We start from the raw sequence: 14380 nt of genomic DNA, 5'->3' as shown, positions 1-14380 counted from the left end.
TTTTTTTTTTGCAAATCTGACATTAAAAATCTACAGGACAAAGGGTGTTGTACAATCTTAAAAGCAATATACTAGTGATGTGCAAATGAAGCTTTCTTGAAGCACCGAAGCTTTTGTCTAAATTGGTTTACTAAAGAGCAATGCTTCATGAGCTTCATTTGCTCTAGTAGGACATCTAGTGGACACAAAAAATAACAGCAAAATTTGATCTGTGGCATTTTGAAAAAGAAAAACCCATGTACAAACATGTTAGTGAAATAAAGTAGTTCACAAAACATGTCCATTGCTGTAAACTTTCACTGTGTGTATTTGTTTATGAATTGATAAAAATAAATGTAAATAAGATTATTTTTTCAAAACCTCAAAGAAAAACTATAACTATATCTTCTAAAGTGTGAAACAGGTGCTTCAATTAAAAAAAATTAAATAAACATGTTTTTCCTTAAATATATATACATGAAAAAGCAATGTCACAGGATGAAGACTTTGGACAATGATCCTATTAACATTCAAATCAGATCAGTGTTTGAAGGGACAGAATATTTGTTTCATTAGTCATTTTATTATTATTCCTCTAAATTTCCAGATTTCTCCAAACTATCTCTACCTCAGTCCGAACTATCTCTAAACTCACCAATCGTAACTCTCCATCAAACACCCGCATTATGAACGGAGCCTGCAGGATCCATGACGGCGTCAAAACTGGCGAGGAGCCTCTGCGTACCGAGAAACTCCTCCTCCCTCCTCTGCACCTGCCGTGAAGCTTCAATACAGAACGTCTCATCACGAAATTAAAGTGGGGGTTTACACCCATAAGACGTCTATAATTACCGGTATTCTAAAGTAATATAAAGAGGAATCTTTCACAGATATTGCCCATCCATTTTTTTTAAGAATGTAACTCCAGCAATGAATTAAGGACCACTGTGGATAATGATCGCACTTTTGTAACACCGAGATATGACGAGTGATTATTGTTTATGAAACAATGTTTTTTATTAGTATTATTTAAACAACAGTTTCCCCCAAATCTCATGTGTCTTACTGAATGGAGCCTGAAGGATTCGTGCCGCTGTCGAGACTGGCGACACAACCTGAACCACCTCAGGAATTAGTCACGTGGTACAGCCGGGCAGCGAAGCTTCAGACGTCATCGTTCTCAGCTCCTCCCCTAGATGAAGCAAGCCTCGATACATGCTTCACGGAAGCTCCTCCTACACTACTCGACACACGCCTCGGAGACTCGATACAGAACCTCACATCACTACAATATACACTGAGAGCTAAGTCTGAGCAGCCAAAAAGAGAAAAAAAAACAATTATAAAATAACAATTGTAATGAATTAAAACAACCCAAAATTATAAAAAGTTGCTAGATTGAATAACCTGATGGGACTGACATATTAAAAAATATAAACATTTTTGAATGAAAAATTTCCCTAATAGTTGTTTGACAAAAACTGTATTTTGTCTTTATTAAGACAACCAAATACAATAGTAATATAGCAAAAAGAGTTTTTGTTTAAATCCTTCCAGAAAATATTAACCGAGTTACAGTCACAGAAGATGCATCTTTGAGCTGCGGCTGCCACGATTAGTTGACTAATAAACTATTAAAATACTGGACGACTAATTTAATACTCAATTAGTCGTTACTTTATATTATATGGAGTCAGAGTTTAGTAAAGTTGAAAGTTATAATGAAATTATTCTAGCTTTTTGGAGTATTGACATTTATTAATTTTTTCATCAACTTCAGCCATTTCAGCTTTCATCTTCAATGTTGGTAGCTATCAATTTCAGCATCTTCAGCGGCCAAATTCAGCTTACAGCATTCACACTAGCATTATCGCAGGCTATGCTATATATCTAGTTTTAGTCAGTTTACAGCAATTGATGGTTAAGATGAGTGCTTTACATACAGTTTGAGGATGACCCGATTAGTCGACTTATCAGAAAAAAATAATTGATTAGTCGACTATTAAAATAATCTTTTGTGGCAGCACTAGTTTGAGCTATAATTTTGACATAAGAGAGAATAATAATCTTGTATATTAAATCTTAACTTTATTTTTTCTTCACATTGATATATGTTGAATGTTTAAAATGGATTTCTTCTGGAAGATAAGGAAAACGAAAAAACAAACAAACAAAAAACATTCTGATAATTGAAATGTGTGTTTTGACAGGGTTGCTCTTAAAATTGAGTTATTACACGTGTAGTCTGTAATATAAAAATTACTAATGTATCATTTTGGAAGTTGTGGTAAGATTGTTAAATAATTTATAATAATTTTATATTTAATAATAATATATTTATAATAATTTATAATAATTTTAAACTTTTGGGAGAAATGGCTTTGATTACTTTAAAATATTCGGTTAAACTACAGTCCAAATGATATTTAATGTTAAAATCTTTAAATGTTTTAACGCCCCCTCACGGTGTGTGGTGGATGAAGTTCCCCCTCAGACCACCAGGGGGCGCTTCAGCCTCGTTTTGACACATGCGTCGGTAGAAGAAGAGCTGTTGTAAACATAAGAATATGGCGGACGAGAGGGGCGGAGGTGAAGACAACATTAACGAAAATATGGGGAACCAGCTACAGCTTTTACCAGGTAACAGTTGGACGGACGTAAAGAATGATGAAAAATAAACAATGACTAAAATCTCAGTTGCGCATCTTTAAACCAAACAAGTTCCGGTGTTTTTTGTGTTTTTATTGAGTCAAGGACTTTATTATTCTGGTGCTTTCGCTTTCTTTTTTATCTAATCAAACCTGAGTGACGTTTGCAGCCGCTTCCCTCCAGCTGATGCTGCTGGTAGATAATGGAGCTGGAGGGTTCGTCTTAGCTCATGAAGTCTCTGTTCCCCGACAGATAATGGCGAGGAGGAGGAAGATGACATGGAGACTGAGGACCGAGACAGTGACGAGGCAGACAAGCCCAGCGCCATCACCTTTGACCCCAGCCTCCCCACGTCTCACGCAGTAAGAAGCAGCCGGCCCGTTTCCTCATCACGTGACTGTGTGCCTCCAGTTTTCACCTGTTTGTCCTCCCCGACAGTACCTGGGCTCAGACATGGAGGAGTTTCATGGGCGGACGGTCCACGATGACGACAGCTGCCAGACCATCCCTGTGCTTCCACACACAGCTGTCATGCTGGTGCCCGGCCAGACGCTGCCTCTGCAGCTGTTCAGGCCTCAGGAGGTCAGCATGATGCGCAGCGTCATCCAGAGAGACCGCACCTTTGCTGTGCTGGCACACAGGTGTGTTGATGTAGCTGATCTCCAATGTTGACAGAACTTGTACAAAAGGAAATCGTAGGTTTGTTGTGCTCAACATCCATGAAAGAACATGCGCTAACGCACTAATCCCATGAATAATCTGGGTTTGGTTTGACGTTGGCCCACCCTTTGCAGCTATAACACTTTCATCTAATCTTATAAAGTTTCCACAAAGGTCTGGAACGTGTTTAAAGTAGTCTTCCCCTTCCTCCACCAGGACGTAGTTTGCTCCTTTTATTTGCCACAAAATAGTCTGCCCCCTTTCTCCACCAAGAAATAGTCTTCCTCCTTTTTTTCAGATGGAAATTGTCGTCTCCCTTTCTACACCAAGAAATAGTCTCCTCCCTTTTCCCACCAGGAAATGGTCTGCTTTTTCCTGCCGTCTTCCCAATATTCCCGTCTGCTTGTGCTGTTCTCTGACTCGTTCAGGATCTATCCCAACATGTCGTGCAGATTTCTCACCAGAAGTTTCTTCACGACGTTTAAATGCCAAACAAATGATCGTCTCTTTGTCATCACTAAACAGACATCCGTCGTCTCCATGATTGTCCATAACCTGGAGGTTACCGTCCCAATCAGACGTATATTTCTGTGATTTCTGATGGTTTTCCTTGATATCCGTCTACAGTGAAGCCGGTGAACCAGAACCAGAGTTCGGAACGACGGCTGAGATCTACGCATACCGCGAGGAGCAGGAGTACGGCATCGAAACCGTCAAAGTGAAGGCTGTGGGGCGGCAAAGATTTAAAGTCCACGAAATACGAACTCAAGCGGACGGGTAAGTAATCAGTCAAAGGTCGACCAGACAGACAGCTCTGGAGAAAACCGTGTTTTTCTCATGTTTTTGGGGCGTTTTTCTCATGATGGAGGACAAAGAAAATAAAGATTAAAACAGATTTTCTGACTATTTATTTCATCACATTGTGGTGAATCACAGGAGATAAAATTTAATTTGACAAAACTTGTAGTTTAAACTTGTAGTTTGTTCTGCTCCATTCTGATGCTTCCGCTCACAGACCAACAGATCCATGAACGTCTTTGTTTTCCTGAGCTGGAATCTGGATCAGAACTGGGTTTTCGTTGCCTCTAATATTAGGTTTGAGGTTGTGAGAGGGTGTAAGCTAACGAGAGAAAAGTGTAAACGAAGGGTTGATGGGAAATCAGAGCAGGCTTACTCCATGCCAACAGTCCCGCCCACAACTCAGAGGTGAATTTCTAAAAAACTCCTAATGTTCTGCAGAAACTATGATCTAGATCTTTAAAACAACAACGTGTCTAAAAAGGTCATGATTATGATTAAAGACCTCTGAGAATACTTTAAGAATCGATCAAAACATTGGAGTGTGACTTTAAAGGGACGGACAGTCGCAGGTTTACATGTTCGTATAAAATGAGGTCATCATTTTAGTTATTTTTGATGATATTAAAGGTCATTGGCTTTATTTACAGCTATAGTATTTAGTTATTAAAATATATTTAAGTTTCACCCACTAATTATAGTTTTAGCCTATAGTTGACCACTAGAGGGCAGACTAACTCCTTCAACCATTCAGGACAAATGAAACGTTTAACAGAACATAGAAGTCTTAAAGCTGCGCAGGATCTGGTCTAATATTGGTTCATAAAAGGTTTTCTGTCTGAATTCACGTTTATTTATTCGTTTGTTCTTCTGTACTCTGAAGAGTGTCAACAATGCTCACATTGTTGACACTCTTCAGAGTCCAGAACCTTCTATAAACCACCTGACAGAGTACGCGATGCATCTTCTGGATTCAGCCTCCAGAATAATCCAGTCAGAGGAAGCTGGGAGGAATCACCTTTAAGATCCGCCTTTTTACAGCTGTTATAGTCGCTTCTTTCATCCTGTTCAATGCAAACTTCTAAACATTTTCAAGTGACAGAGACTGCTTTTTCAGAGAAGTGAAACTGCAGCGACAAAGTGTTTCACATTTAGTAGGATTTTTTTCTTTTCCTGAAGTTAAGACTTTAGTGAGCAGCTGGAATACAAACACACAATCGGCTTTTGTCTCCGTTTAATCTGTTCTTCTGACCTGCTCAAAAACGAGAACTCCCTCTTGTGGTGAGACAGAAGAATACACCGTTCAGGACTCTGAGCGATGTCTTATGAATAAATAGAGCTGCCATGATTAGTCGACTAATTTAATAGTCGATTAGTCGTCTAATCAACTATTAAATTAGTCGACGACTAATTTAATAGTTGATTAGTCGTTACTTTATATTATATGGATTCAGATTGTAGTAAAGTTGCATTATGCTAGCTTTTTCAACTATTTTGGCATTTACTATGTTTGTTTTTTGCTACTTTGGAGTTTAGCTAAAATTTCAGATACATGCTAGCTGTTTTGGCTAATTTAGGATTTTTTTCAGTTTTTTTAGGCTATTTTGGAGTGTAGCTAATATTTTAGCTGGCTGCTAGCTTCACTGTTTTCATCTATCAATTTCAGCATCTTCAGCAGCCAAATGTAGCTTGCAGCATTCACACTAGCATGATCACAGGTAATGCTAGTGTGAATATACATAGTTTTTAATTAGTTTAAAATTAATGATGGTTAAGATGTGTTTTACATCCACTTTATGAATGACCCGATTAGTTGACTAATCGGAAAAAATAATCGATGATTAGTCGATTATTAAATTAATCGTTGTGGCAGCAATAAGAGTAGCTAATAACTAATTGAAAAAAAAACATACCGAAAATAAACCATTATGGGGGGTTGACTAATTTGTCAATATGAACTCCTTTACCTTACAAAAATAAGATTCTAAATGCTGATCGTCATGATACATGCGCAGTGATACAGAACGTTTGAGCTGTGTGACCGGAACTTCTTTTTTAGGTGTAGTTTATCACTTTATAATCCACCTTTAGCAGCCATTCAGAATCGAGTATTCACCCGGACCATGATAAATCTTTTAAAATAAACATTCTAAATGTAAAGTTTTGTGTGTAAATTTAATTTTGGGATTTATTCACAGATAATAAGTACTGATAATAACTACTGTAACTTAAAAATAAAATAATCGCGATTCATTTTTTCCTAGTTTGTGATTAATTAGTTAATTTTTTTTAATCGATCCCAGCTCTAGTTTTTAGTAAAAGTGTCGTTGCAGATCAACACATCCAAAAACCTGCTTCTGTCAGGCTGAATTTAGTTGTAGTTTTTCTGGTTCTGTAATCTGTTTTATACCTTTTTTTAAGTTTATAACCTTTCTATTTATGGGCTCAACTGAGTACAGCTGTTATGATTTCAGTTTCCCAAAAATAAAGAATATCTGAGGTGATGTGAGATGATCTGTGGTACATATGTCACTTATGATCATGATTTTAGTAAAAATGGTAGTTTTCTCTTTATTTCCATGTATTTACAGTTCAGTGTCTGTTAATCCCAGAACTGAATCCCTGCTGACCTTAATGTTGCTGCTGATTCTATAGATATATATAGTGGCTGTTTGTCCTACAGACGGTTTTTAAAGAGTTTATTTTAATCAAACTCCTTCTAATGAAGTGAAGATGAATCAGGAAGCGTTGTTCTTGCGTCAGAGCGGCGCCGGATCAAACTTCCCTGCATCCTCTGCTGCAGGAAACCGCTGAGATTTCAGCTCATTAAGCTCCGGCTTCACTTCAATCTCTGACTACACTATGTAACGTCTGCAAATTGCTGTGAAAACTGTGTTCTTTTATGGCAAGCAGATACATGATTTAAATAATTATTCAATTAAATCTGTTCTCTCATGTATATTTAATAAATTAGAATACTGTTTGTTATATTTAAAGCATTTTCTGGTTGGAATTATCAATCAGAATACAGGAAGCAGCTATAAAAACCTCAAGTTTAACCTAATTACTGCTCCTATCTTCAGCTGTTCATTTTACTCACATTAAAGTTTAATCAGCTTTTATCCGTTTTAAAAGTGTTCCCAGAGTTTTATTTAATTATATTTATGCTGTTTCAGCACAAATCGAAAACTGATTTGTTTTCTTGGAGGAAGTTTCTGCAGAGCAGCTGGAATTGATTAGAATTCACCTCTGAGTTGTAAGCCTGCCCTCATTACCCATGATCCCACCGTTTACGCTCTCTCCTGCTAGCTTACAGCCTCTCACCACCTTAAGCTAGCATTAGCGATGATCATGATTCACAATGATTTTAATAAAGAAATACTCTTTTTAGCTCAATGTTCTCGATGTCCCCCATCATCAGAAAAATGCTGCAAGAACATTTTAAAAACACAGAAACGACGTTTAACATTCATCGATGTTCTGGATCTTCAGAGGAAACGCTGCGGTAACCTCTGTCACGCTCTGATGCTGCACACTTTGATGTTTTTTGTTCTCAGCATCAGACAAGCCAAAGTGCAGATCCTCCCCGAGCGAATCCTTCCAGACCCCCTCTCCGCCGTGCAGCTCTCCCCCCTGTCCCGGCTCCACGTGCACGCCTCCTCCAAACCGCCGTCTCAAAGCTGCAAGCAGACGCAGTGCTGGTGGAAAACCTACGGACAGGTCAGGAAAACGGCTTCAGCAGCTCTCTGTAAGCAGCTGTTCTTCATATATAAGTCACGGCCCGGGGGCCGGATCCGGCCCTCCGAGTAATTCTATCCGGCCCTCCAGATCATTCTATATTATTGTTATTAATGACCCGATGTTATCTTGTGCTCATTTCTAACTTGTATAATTTTGAGCTAATATATTTTTATGGAGAGTAAAATATTGAACGTTATTTAAGGTTTAAGTTGATTTATTCTGGAATAATATTCCTGCCTTTTTGTTATTCATAATTATGTTAAAAAGTTACAGTTTTAAACGTTGGTTTTAAATTAGCATTCTGCTAGCTCTTTGGACTATTTTAGCATTTACTAAGATTTTCTAGGCTGTTTTAATTAATATTTCAGCTACATACTGGCTGTTTAGGCTAATATTGGCTTTTTTCAGTTTTTTAGGTTATTTTGAAGTTTAGCCATTTTTCAGCTACATGCTAGCTGATTTAGCTAAATTAGCCTTTTGTTGTTTTTAAGCTGTTTTAGAGTTTAGCTAATAGTTCAGCTACATTCTAGCTGTTTTGGCTAATTTAGGGTTTTTTCAATTTTTTTACACCATTCTGAAGTTTAGCAATGTTTTCAGCTACATGCTTGCCGTTTTGGTTAATTTAGGCTTTTTTCAGTTTTTGGGCTATTTAAACGTTTAGCTATCTGTTTTAGCCACATCGTAGCTGTTTTGGCTAATTAAGGCCTTTTTTTAGTTTATAAGCTGTTTTGGAGTTGAACTAACATTTCAGCTACATGCTAGCTGTTTTGGCTAATATTAGCTTTTTTTCAGTTTTTTTAAGCTATTTTGAAGTTTAGACATTTTTCAGCCACATGCTAGCTTTTTTCGCTAATCTAAGTTTTTTTTTTAGGCTAATTTGGCATTTAGCTAGTATTTTATCTGGCTATCAGCTTCAGTGTTTTCAGCTATTAATTTCAGCATCTTCAGTGTCCAAATTCAGCTTACAGCATTCACACTAATATTATCACAGGTAATGCTATAAATCTAGTTCATAATTATGTTAAAAAGTTAGTTTTAAAAATGTAGTTTTTGAGTGTTTAGTAAATGTTTATCCTGTTCGGCCCGTTACCTTAGGTGTGTTTTGGGTTTTGGCTCCATGTGGGATTGATTTTGACACTCCTGACATACGTGATCAGATGTGAGTTTACAGCAGCTGTTCTATGTAAACATCCTTAAACTGAATTGATACCAGAGTCTGATTTTCACAGAGGAAGTTCTACTGTGCCAGTCTGACCCAGTGGCCGCCCTGGGTCTACACCCTCTACGACTCTGTGAGTATGGCGCTCCTGATGCAGAGTTTGGGATTTCTCCAACATTTAGCCATCAATGACCCCCCCACCCCCCCAGGAATCGCTCATGAGGAGAGTGAAGAAGCAGCTCCACGAGTGGGACGAGAACCTGAAGGACGACTCGCTCCCTTCCAACGCAATAGGTCAGCCTCTGGGAGGCGTTTGTACTTCCTGCAGATGAACTGCTGTGCACACGCACATGCACACGCACATGCACACGCACACGCTGTGTTCTCACTCTCCTCCTCTGCTTCCGTTCCGTCCGTCAGACTTTTCCTATCGGGTCGCCGCCTGTCTGCCAATAGACGACGCTCTGCGGCTGCAGCTGCTGCAGATCGGCAGCGCCATCCAGAGACTCCGCTGTGAGCTGGACATCATGGACCGGGTGTGTAGCGGTCGGCGCGGGCCTGGTTGCCGTGTTGTTTCATGTTTGTCACATTTGCACAGCAGAAAGCGCAGTAGTTGGTGTAATAATTGATAAAATGAGGTTAGACACTTTTCTATCGCCATGTCGCCCAGCACTACTCTGACTCATGGAATTTGAACTATTTTTTTGAGAGTTTCTGGCCAAATTCTTTTTTTTTTAACAGTTTTGATGTCATTATTTTTGGGGTCGTTCACATTGATAAGTATATAGTATTGTATAGAGATGGACAAAGCGAGACTTTGACATCATCGATACGAAATACTTGAACTCCGGTTCGAACGAAATGAAGTCGATCCAACAAACTTCACCATTTTGGAACCAGACGACCTTCGTTGGGAGGTTCTAGAAGGCCACACCCCTTTCACTGAAATTCAAAGTTATTTTTGAACACAGAAAGTAAAACTGGAATAATCCCATCTATGTAGAAATGCTTCTGAAAAACATGAATAAATCAAAATGTTCCATTTACAGAAACCATGTATCCTAAACCCCGCCCCCTTCTGCCTTCATGTTCCTGTGCTTTAATCCTCAGAAGGTAGAGAAAAAACTAACAAAACAATGAGGTAAAAACATGAGATGCAACTAATTAAGTCATCTTGTGAACTTTAACTGTACATGTTGTTACTCTGCTTCTTTATTCATGAAGTCTTTGCTCATCCGTAAAGGAGGAAGGATCAACAAATACACAATAAATGCAGGAGAATTTGACACAAGCGTGTTTGCTGTCAGGGATTTTGAGGATTATTGCTGTATTTGCCCAGCGTGGAATCGAACTCCGGCAGCAAGTGTTGCCTTTCCAAAGCTGCTGCTTGTCTCTTAAATGCACTAAGACATACAAAGACACTCTCCACGCCTGCCGGAGGGATTAGACGCCGACCTTCTGACACCAATTAAAGCTCCAGAACTGCATCTGTCTGAAGCGGAAAGACAGAAAATGAGAATTTAGGACAGACAGGATGGTTTTAGTGGACGGTTTCCAGCTCACCGAGCATTTTATGTCATAAAGAGTCATAAACAACAAGACGGGCCAAACTAGCAGTTCTTTACAGTCCCACTCTAATCATTATTTATTTAAAAATGTTCCCAGTGATCTTATATTTATGATGATGACATATTTAACCAAAACCAAAAACCTGTGTCATTTTCTAGGACATAGTTCCTGCAGAGCGGCAGGAGTTTATTAGAAATTCACCCCTGAGTTGTGGGTGGGACTGTTGGTGTGGAACAATTCCATCTCTTTTGAACAGAGCTTTCTGTTCAAAAGAGATGGAGTCAAACATATTACGGCCCGCCAAATGGGTTCATTCAGCCCAGTTCTGAAGAGAAAAAATATGAGGGTGTTTACAAAAAAAATCAAGTTTGTAGCCCATTCCTGTGGTGAGTTATGGTCATTTAAAGAAATGGCTGCAATGTGCAATTCTGCCACTAGGTGGAGCAAAGGAAAAGTAATTCTGCATAACAGACCCGGAAATGAACTGCACACATCTGGGTAAGGTGCAGTTTGGTTCCCCGCTGGCCTCACCGCTGTTTAGTTGCTATAAAAATAATCAGTCGTGATAACACGATAACCAAAATGTCGTCAAAAAGAAGAAAGATTATCGTGGAGTGCCGAACTTTCCAGGAAAAATGGGCAAAACAAAAACAAGGCCACAGATAAGTAGTTAACCATAGATTAATTTGCTTTTATGTTATTGGTCCGGCCCACTTGAGATCTGACGGGTTAAATATGGCGCACTATGACAATTTTTTTAAATAAAAAAAAACATTCCCAATAGTGTTTAATTATGATTAAGATGTTTTTAACCAAAATCCCACAACCTAAATGTCTTAAAAAGTAATTTTTAATATTGATCTGAAGCCTCTGTTTCTCCTCTGAGGGGGCGTGGCTTTTGTAGCTCCGCCCCTGATAAATGAAATTTATAGTTTAATTTTCTTTATGTCTTCCGTTATCTGAAAAATGTCACAAGAACAAGTTAAAACCAGCATTTCCACCAGAGTGGATCTTTAATTCTCTCAGGAAAACAGTTTTTTATTTTATTTTCGATGGTATCAACATTTAGTGAACGGTAAAGAAAACGAGACCAACTTGGTGTTGAGGAGAAATCTGTTGGCGGCAGGAAAAGCTGGCGCCGTGTGCGGACGTGTGCAGCCTTTCTTAGATGTGTCCGCCTTTTATCTGCTTCAGGATAATAATACCTCCTAATGCACACGGCGACTCTCGTCCCGCTTCAGCCGCCGTCATGGCAACAGAAGGGATCATTATTATGGGGTTTTCATTCAGACTCAAACGGGTCGTGTTAACGCCTCGTTGTGTCTTCCTTTAGTGCACGTCACTGTGCTGTAAGCAGTGTCAGGACACGGAAATCACCACCAAAAACGAGATCTTCAGGTGAGCACTGCTTCCATTCTGATTTCTGTTTGAGTTTTCAGTTTCATTTACATTTTTAATCAAATTTACTAGTCTCTGTTGTTGTTATGGCTAAAAAAAATATATTAAATCACTCCTAGAAATGCTCAAAAGTACATAAACACCTGAACTTAAACACCTCCTGTGTTACATAAAGAACAAGTTTCTTTGCTCTAATGGTTCTTTTAAAAGAGCAAACTTTATCTCAGGTGAAGCAGAGCTGCTCGCTCCTCCACCGCGCCGTTATATAATCTAATTGTGTCCCTGTCTGTCATGTGTCATGGTTAATGTTTCTGAACACTCATGAAGCTGTGCAGGCCGCCTGACGTTTATTAGAGCTGCAGGATTTTTTCATGCTAATAACCGGAGTGATTATTGTGAGATGTGGAGAAAGCTCTGCTGGGCTCTGTATGCTTTGTGTTTCACGTGTCACTGGAAATGCATTAACCTGCAGTTCGCTACAATTACAGCTTCAGACGCAACTCTGTTTTTAGGGAACGGGTTATTCAAGGAAGAATTCTGAAGGGAGGAAAACTCAAAACTTTTGTAGTCCTAACGGCGCTGTTTTTCCTTATAAAGGTTTAGTGTTGTACTAACAAATCCTTTATATAAAACGATGACAAAACAAATGTGAAACTGACTCTATTGCCCCAAAAAACATCAAGTGATAGTTTAACAAAGTCGTCCTAAAACCTTTGGACAGATTTTTGAGTCCAGTGTACCGAAGACGGTTAGTTCTGAGTTTATAACTGGAAGATATACGGTATTCTGCATCTAAAATGAAAGCTGATCATCATTAGCTCTGTGGATAAATTGAGTGTTGTGTTAGTCTGGGGGCGGAGCTATCAGAGCAGACTCCTCCTGGGGGGAGCAGTTGGCATCATGCTTACGTCAGCACGTTTCCAACCGCTCGTTTTCGTGGGGAGGGGCGGGGCAGCTGTAGACAGAGCAGGTTTTTAGAGGATTACTCTTAAATGCATGAACGGATCAAAATGCTGCTTTGAGGTTCTTTATAGAGAGGAATGAACAATAAAATGGATTTAAAACCTTAAAAAGTAGAATTTTCATGGTAGGGCCCCTTTAAAGATTAGTGGTGGAGGCGGAGCCTGCTAAAGTGTAGTGATAGAGGCAGATACCTGGATAGACTAGTGTGGAGGTGGACCCTGCAACAGACTAATAATGGAGGCGGAGCCTGCAATGAACTAGCAATGGAGTTGGAGCCAGCTATAGAGTAGTGATGGAGGCGGAGCCTGCAAAAGAGAAGTGATGAAGGCGGATCCCGGGATAGACTAGTGTGGAGGCGGAGCCTGCATCAAGCTAATAATGGAGGCGGAGCCTGCGACAGACTAATGATGGAGGCGGACCCTGCGACAAGCTTATAATAGAGGCAGAGCCTGCATCAAGCTAATGATGGAGGCGGAGCTTGCGAGAAATTAATAATGGAGGCGGAGCCTGCGACAGACTAATGATGGATGTGGAGCCTTCTATGAAATTGTAATAGAGGCGGAGCCTGCTATAGAGTAGTGATGGAGGCGGAGCCTGCAACAGACTAGTGCGGAGGCAGACCCAGCTATGAAATTGTAGTAGAGGCGGAGCCTGCAGTTGAGTAGTGGTGGAGGCGGAGCCTGCTGAGGAAACATTTAGGGAAAATGAATTTATCCTGTGATCCTTTTGGGCTTATCAAACAGGGATAAACAAATGCAACATTTCACAGTCCAAGTCGTATCGTTGAAAAAATTCTCCAAAGTGATTAATTAAGTGAAAAAAAACAAGTTTTTGTTCATGTTTTAAATGTTTTGAATGTAAGAATTAGAACAGACTGAAGTGGTTACACACACAGTTCTCTGAAACTGACGGCCTGGATTTCACTGGGAGGTAAATTGTTTCATGAAGCAGAAGCTGAACTGCAGCATAAACAGAATTAAATAGAATAAACTTCACTGATTCCACAAAGAGGAAATGACTTTAAATTGCTAAACTTACAATTCATTGTCTTCAGAGCTTTAAGAAACTTCCTTTTGAATTTAATGAATATTATCTGGTTCTGTTCATTCTTGTATAAAACAGAAACGTTTCAGATCTTCTGTTTTCTTCCAGCTTGTCTCTTTACGGCCCCATGGCTGCGTATGTCAACCCGCACGGTTACGTCCATGAAACTCTGACCGTCTACAAAGCCAACAACCTCAACCTGGTTGGACGCCCATCCACTTTGCACAGCTGGTTTCCAGGGTAACCCAGTTTATTTCCTTCACTGTAAATGCTTCGGTAACACTTTTGCACACAAAAATCTTTTCAGTGCCACAATTTCAGACAACTTCTTGTTATAAAAAAATGTTGTTTTTTTTTTTATACTTTTAAAATATACTTTTATTCTAAACTAACTTTAAGATTCTTTTATTTGTTTTTAAA

General features: G+C 39.2%; 1 protein-coding gene across 1 annotated transcript in view; it reads left to right on the top strand.

Moving 5' to 3' along the window:
* Positions 1 to 2465: 2465 nt before the first annotated feature.
* Positions 2466 to 14380, top strand: part of crbn (cereblon) — a 14376-nt gene continuing 2461 nt past the window's right edge. The window contains exons 1-10 of the mRNA XM_024270977.2: positions 2466 to 2619; positions 2881 to 2990; positions 3067 to 3269; positions 3916 to 4065; positions 7644 to 7806; positions 9057 to 9119; positions 9196 to 9280; positions 9407 to 9522; positions 11889 to 11953; positions 14069 to 14200. Of these exons, the coding sequence (XP_024126745.1) occupies positions 2547 to 2619; positions 2881 to 2990; positions 3067 to 3269; positions 3916 to 4065; positions 7644 to 7806; positions 9057 to 9119; positions 9196 to 9280; positions 9407 to 9522; positions 11889 to 11953; positions 14069 to 14200 (1160 nt within the window). The 5' untranslated portion in view covers positions 2466 to 2546. The remainder of the gene's footprint in view (positions 2620 to 2880; positions 2991 to 3066; positions 3270 to 3915; positions 4066 to 7643; positions 7807 to 9056; positions 9120 to 9195; positions 9281 to 9406; positions 9523 to 11888; positions 11954 to 14068; positions 14201 to 14380) is intronic.

The sequence above is a fragment of the Oryzias melastigma genome, linkage group LG5, assembly GCF_002922805.2.
Source record: "Oryzias melastigma strain HK-1 linkage group LG5, ASM292280v2, whole genome shotgun sequence".
Lineage (NCBI taxonomy): Eukaryota > Metazoa > Chordata > Actinopteri > Beloniformes > Adrianichthyidae > Oryzias > Oryzias melastigma.
Note: the sequence above shows the minus strand (reverse complement) of the source record. Positions and strands in the feature narration are given on the sequence as shown.